Raw genomic sequence first — 5,998 nt, forward strand, 5'->3', positions numbered from 1 at the left:
CTTATGCGTTGGTAACGGCCGTAGTAGTGGGTCGTTACAGCCTGTGTCATGCTTGGGGACCGCTATCACTAAAGCCAAAAAAACCACATCCCTCTCAGTCCTTTTTAGGGATGTTGCCAAAACAAGAGGGACGTAGGGGACTCAAAAGGTATCCCATCAACTTGTTCTGACCTAACATTGTGTTTGGATCGAATGAGAGTAGGGAAAGGAAAGGAAAGTATCTAACATATGATCATCCGCAGCATTGAGCATCTTCGAAAACAATGTTCTAGCTAGACCAGTGGAATTACATCTAACATATAACAAGCTATCTTCCACCAATTTCCCATCAAGTTCAAACAGTTTTAAATAAAAACATGAAAAACTGCCTGCAATACAATTGCATTATCGAAAGTCATATCCTAAAGCGATAACTGTTGTCTTGGCCCAATTGAAGGGTGAAATCTTGGTTGATTTTTATATAATTTTTGTATATTTCTTATCCATTGACGGACAAAATGAAGGAGAAGTTCTATAAACAAGTCATGACAAAATTGAGGAGGACCACTTAGATTCTATAAGATATAAAGCTAATGAAGGGCTTGATCTTAGTTCATTGTTGAGATTGAAATAAGGCTTCCATCTCTAGGTTTAACTCAGTCTGTCAGACATATACAAGAGTGTTTTCAGGTTTGAATCAGTGCCAAACCAAAATATCCCAACAAAAACTTTAGCCCTCCCTGAAAAGCAGTAGCTGATCCAACCACACCTTTCCCCTGTGACATTAATTATTCTTGAATGGATTCCTCACTTGAGATAATGGCAAGTGGAAAAGCTATCAAAGCCATGGAAAACATCGACTTTGTATTTAAGCATCATCTTTGCAACACCCGCTTCTTTATAAGACAAATGCCTTCCATTAGTTAGGTACAGTCGAAGCTCTGGCCCTCGTTTCAGTGCCACCCCTTGGTCCTTTTCTTTTATTTAAGTCATTGTTTCGCCATTTCAGACCTCCACAGACATCCTCTCGTCGTCTGTGTCCGTGGACAAAGGAAAAGAAGTAGCAGAAACTAAACTCAATCGTTACAGATTTCATTCTGAATGATTCACACCAGTCTCTTGCAGCTGATTCAGGTATCCAATTGGGGCGAATTGCAAGACGAAAACTATAGCGTGAAGTCCTCCTTGGTAGGATATTATTCTTAGCCAAGCAATTACTATATTTATCAGTTTTTGAAAGTCCTGAGTTACTTTCCAGTGTCTACTTAGACTTGGGAAAATAATGTGCTTACCCCAGCTTGACTGATTAGAGCTTTACACGAGTGGTGTGGCCTTTCTGGAGATGACAAAATGTACTTGATTTGGAAGCATCAAATATTTGTTCAACAGTAAATCGGCAGAAATTCTTAGGTAAATAACAAGTTTAGAGGAGTTAGTGTTGGTTTCTATCTTATAAAGTAAAACTAGATTCCCTTTCAGAATTTTAGCACAAGTGTTTATAATTGTTATACTGATAAATCATTGCTATCTTGGGGGAGAGCCCTGTCATTTACATTTCTACAAGACCATCATACAGCTCATTAAAGAACAATCTAAACTTGGTATAGCAGTTGTTAGTCCTTTAATGGAGCCAAGGTTTAATCCCTCTTACCCTCCTGAGTACTGAGAACACCCCCCATCCCCCCAAAGAAGGTAAAAAAAGAAAAGAAAAGAAAATTCACACATGCAAAACATTGAACAGTTCACTAAATATAGTACAATGCTCAGTGCAGTATAGATCTTACTATGAAGAGTTGTGGTCTTATCTGTGCAACAGCGCCCGTAAAACAGCTTCACAGTTTTTGCTCTCAAAAATCAGTAAGTGTCCAGCATCAGGAACCTCATGATAATGAATCCAAGGAAGCTTTTCTGAGAGATAACGATTTACTTGAAATGGAATGATTCTGTCCTCATAACCTTGCCAAATATGGACAGAGCCCTCATTGTCAGGGAAAGGATTAACTAGATCCATGGGATCAAATTCCCATTTTCCATAACTGACCATTATATCTCGATCAAGAGATTCATGAACCCCTTGCTGTCGAATCTTTTCCTGCAGTCAGACGTGCTAAGCAACATCAGTTGGGGACCTTGCTTTAAAAGTAAGCAAGTTTATAACTTATGTATTTGATAGTGGAATCAAATGTCTAAGAAAATTGCATTATGGAAACTCAAGGTAAGACAAATTCTTTCTTGTGTTTTTTAAAATCTCATCTTTTATTGTCAACCACCATAAGTTTGATGAGGAACTACTCCTCTTTGGAGAAGGTTCTGCAATGTATGCCCAGTGGCATTAAGCATCACGTTAGTCATAACTTTAGCAATGCATTAATTTATAGCAGTTTCTTTCTTTCTTATGATAAATCAATTTATAAGAACTGTAACAACCTGACCAACAATTGGAGCTTCTGACCACTTCTTCAATATCTCCAAATCACTTTGACTAAAAATTGCCATGTTACCAGCCACAATGCTCAATGAAGGGAACCATTTCTGGGTCATCCACCAGTAGAATAACCAAGGAGTGTAATGAGCAACTCGAAATGACCATTGGTCCTGTGCAAGCAACCTGTCAAATGCCTCGCTCGATAAATTGGCCGGAAGACAAGGCCACCAGTAGTGGACAAATGGAACTACCAGGGAAGCACCAGCCAATCTGCAAATAAGATTAAAAAAATGACATTGCCAAGGTAGCTCCTTTCCTTTAGTATAATTAGAAAGCAAGAATTCTGCTATGTCAAAAGGAAGAATATAGGAAGCTTGCAAATAAATTGAGCAACATGCCTATGAGGTATGTATTTTAAGCAACTGTAAACAGGGTAGGCTCCCATAGAGATCCCAATCACATAAAACTTAGAACCAATCTGCAACTTGTCAGCTAGCTCTTGAACATCATATGCTTCACTCTTCACTGAGCGTGCTGGATTTGGGTCACTGTCTCCATAACCTGCTCTGTCGAAGAAGAGGAAATAGATCTTGAGTTCCTCTATAAGTTCCTGAAAAACCAAACCATAATGCTAGCTTCACAACATCTTCTCATATCAAATATTTCAGCTTTATGGACAAAGCCAACTTAAATCATGTAGGTAATGAAACAATATAAATTGCGCGATTGACCAGTTATGTTCCATCAAAGCAAGGTTCTTTGAGGGATGAAATGGAAAAAGTCTCACGTATAGCCTATCACTAAATTAGCCACTCTCAAGAATTAAGCATACGGTTTTGCACTCCAAAACCCTGCTACACATTTTCCCATACTTCTCTCCTAATAACTGTACAACCAATATTTTCATTTTCTAGAAAATCCATTCAAATTGCACATTCCAAGTTGACAACTTGCAGCTCATGATGTTTTGATCTGAGAAGACTACATATTGGTACATGCTGGGATTGTAAAGTATGCCAATCTGGTTTCATTAAGTCAATATTTGGTTGCTTGACCGAAGCACTGGTGCCAGCAAACCACTACAGATGTTATAGTTGCACTTGGCTCCTTGAGTGCTTGGTCATGACTTGGTCCCTTTGTCTGTTGCTCAGTACTGCTGAGCTACATATATAAACATCTAAATGCACACATGTGATTGGGTTTTTTTTCCAGCCTTCTTCTCAAGTGTACTAAAGAATTTGAAATATGCTTTTTATCCAATAAGTGGATAAAACGCTAAGCAAAATCAATGAAACATTTCTGTTTCTAGTACTAGTACTAGCATTTTATAGAGAATGAATGGAAGTGCTCATAAACATATCATGTAGCATGTCTAAATAGCAAACTAGCTTTCATTCTTCCATATTTATTGAGAAGTAACAAAGTAAATTCCAGCAACATGGTTTAGAACTATATATGATAAGGTGTGCAAAGTTGTAAATAATCAAAAGAAGTTCATACTTGAGGGGCAGGTAAATTCATATCTTTGGAACTGTCAAAGCCATGAATGACAAGAATTTTGTACTTAGCCTCTTCCTTGGGAACTCCAGCTTCCCTGTATGCCAAATGCCTCCCATCACTGAGCTTAATTCTAGGAGAAGTGACAGGAGGCCCATCTGCTGAGCCACATATCTTTGGCGGGGGTGGCTTTAATGCCTGATAAGCCCATCCCATAAGACCTACTGTCAAAGCTACTGCTATAGGTGCAATCATTGCTGCAAAGGGAGAAAATACCATAATATCCATCATATCAGAAATAATTAAAGAAAGAAGACAGATAGAAGATCTACAACTGGTGATATTCATCCAAATCTGTAAGCTATAAATTTTACAAAGATTTTACACCAGGTGATAATCAGAAACCTAGAAAGACAGCATGAATAGAGAAAATGGTGAGCAAAATGTGGTTATGGTTCTTGGACTCTCTAAAAATTCATAGATAACTGTTCTTGAGAAGTAAGAACCAAGTAACATTGTCCCTTTATCAAAAGGCATTACAGGGATTCCTTTTCCAATGTTTTGTTCATCTACGTATCTATCTTCTTCTTGTGCTGAAACAAGAGAAAAAGAATGCAGACCACAACTCAGAGACCCTGCTAGATTTTCACAAAACATGGATTGATTTTCACATTCTGAAACATACAGAGTCTGCTAGATCTTCACGTAAAAAGGGGACATAGAGGGAAGCAGATGCTTATTTGCCTAAAACATGGGTGATTTTCATATTCTGATCGTGCAAAAACTATCAAGCTTTTTCCAATAGTATATTTGAAACATGTGGTTTAAAACATTAATAACTAAAGTTTTCATTTTATAATTCTATCACAAAAGTTTCGATTGGATTAAGTCCTTACCGCAAATATATATATATATATATAAAATCTCTTTTTACCTTTCGGGATCAATGGAAGTTTCATCAACCAAATACTAAAGCAGGAAAACTGATAAGACTACTAGAACTACAGCAGAACAGGAAAGAAGCAACAAAAGCAACAGCAGCAGAAAAAGTATTATAATTAGCTGCAGACCAGCTCTCAACTTACACATAATTAGTGTGGAATCTGCATAAACATAGAGAAAGCAATAGCATACATATCCCAAGAATCAGATATTTAAATCCAAACATGTATCCTTCGATAAGATTTTTTTCCATTTACTGAGCAAAAGAAAAAAAAAAAAGATTTCTTGCCATTTCTTCAAGAACATATCAACCAAACCAAAATTGGAAGTTTCATAAAGACACAGTAAGTAACAATGGGTTTGACTCATAAATACTCAAAGACAATAAATTGATCCCAAATAAATAGACACCAGAAATTTTTGTAAGCACTTAAATAAAAGTAGTTGAGAGAAGAAAAGAAAATTAAAAAACCCAACCTGGAAACGAACTGGATCTGGCTCTGTTAGCTCTCGTATGAGCTCTGGCAGATGCAGCTGAGACCTTCTTCTTGATCTGGCCACTTGTCATTCCTACCTGAAATAAGTAGATGGAAGCAAGAGTCTCTTTCTTGAAAAAGACCCAAGTTAGAATTTGATCCACAGGGCTCACTGCGACCGACAGTGCCTAATGATATTTATTCCAGTTTCCAAAAAGCAGCCAGCAACGTGCATTGAATGCAACTTAGTATTAGTGTCCGAATTAGGTACTTTTGTTTGTGTTGTCACAAAAAGACAACAATACTAAGATTGGAGTCGCGAAAGTTCGAAGCTTGGAAGTTACCACTTCGAAGAATGTGAGAATTTTACCAGTGAGACATAGAGGGATGAGTTGGTACTTTTGGGAGTTCAGTGACGCCTTAAGAAGAAAATTTTTTTTTTAAAAAAGGAATATTATCTTTTAATTTATTTAGGCTGGAAAGAGCTTGGAGGCCTCTTTCGATGCCCATCCATATTGACAATGAAAGCGGCCTATTGCGTAAGAATTGATTGGGTAGGAAGGCTCAAGCCCTGATTATGTGAATTGGGCAGGGGTGGCCCTTGCCCATTTGACAAGCAAAAGCAGATTGCTTAAGCTCAATTCTTGTTGGATGGAAATGGAATTTGTTCCCCCAAGCC

At 37.6% G+C, this 5,998-nt stretch overlaps 1 protein-coding gene across 1 annotated transcript; it reads right to left on the reverse strand.

Annotated features, from left to right (window-relative positions):
* Positions 1 to 1,460: 1,460 nt before the first annotated feature.
* LOC18590336 (alpha/beta-Hydrolases superfamily protein) lies at positions 1,461 to 5,523 on the reverse strand. The gene is made up of 5 exons (XM_007015785.3): positions 5,321 to 5,523; positions 3,905 to 4,158; positions 2,803 to 3,014; positions 2,407 to 2,674; positions 1,461 to 2,071 (listed from the first exon to the last, which is right to left on the reverse strand). Exons 1-5 carry the CDS (start codon positions 5,409 to 5,411, stop codon positions 1,781 to 1,783), a joined length of 1,116 nt encoding a protein of 371 aa, XP_007015847.3. The 5' UTR covers positions 5,412 to 5,523; the 3' UTR covers positions 1,461 to 1,780.
* Positions 5,524 to 5,998: the final 475 nt, after the last annotated feature.

The sequence above is a fragment of the Theobroma cacao genome, chromosome 9 (assembly GCF_053813885.1).
Source record: "Theobroma cacao isolate CCN51 chromosome 9, ASM5381388v1, whole genome shotgun sequence".
Lineage (NCBI taxonomy): Eukaryota > Viridiplantae > Streptophyta > Magnoliopsida > Malvales > Malvaceae > Theobroma > Theobroma cacao.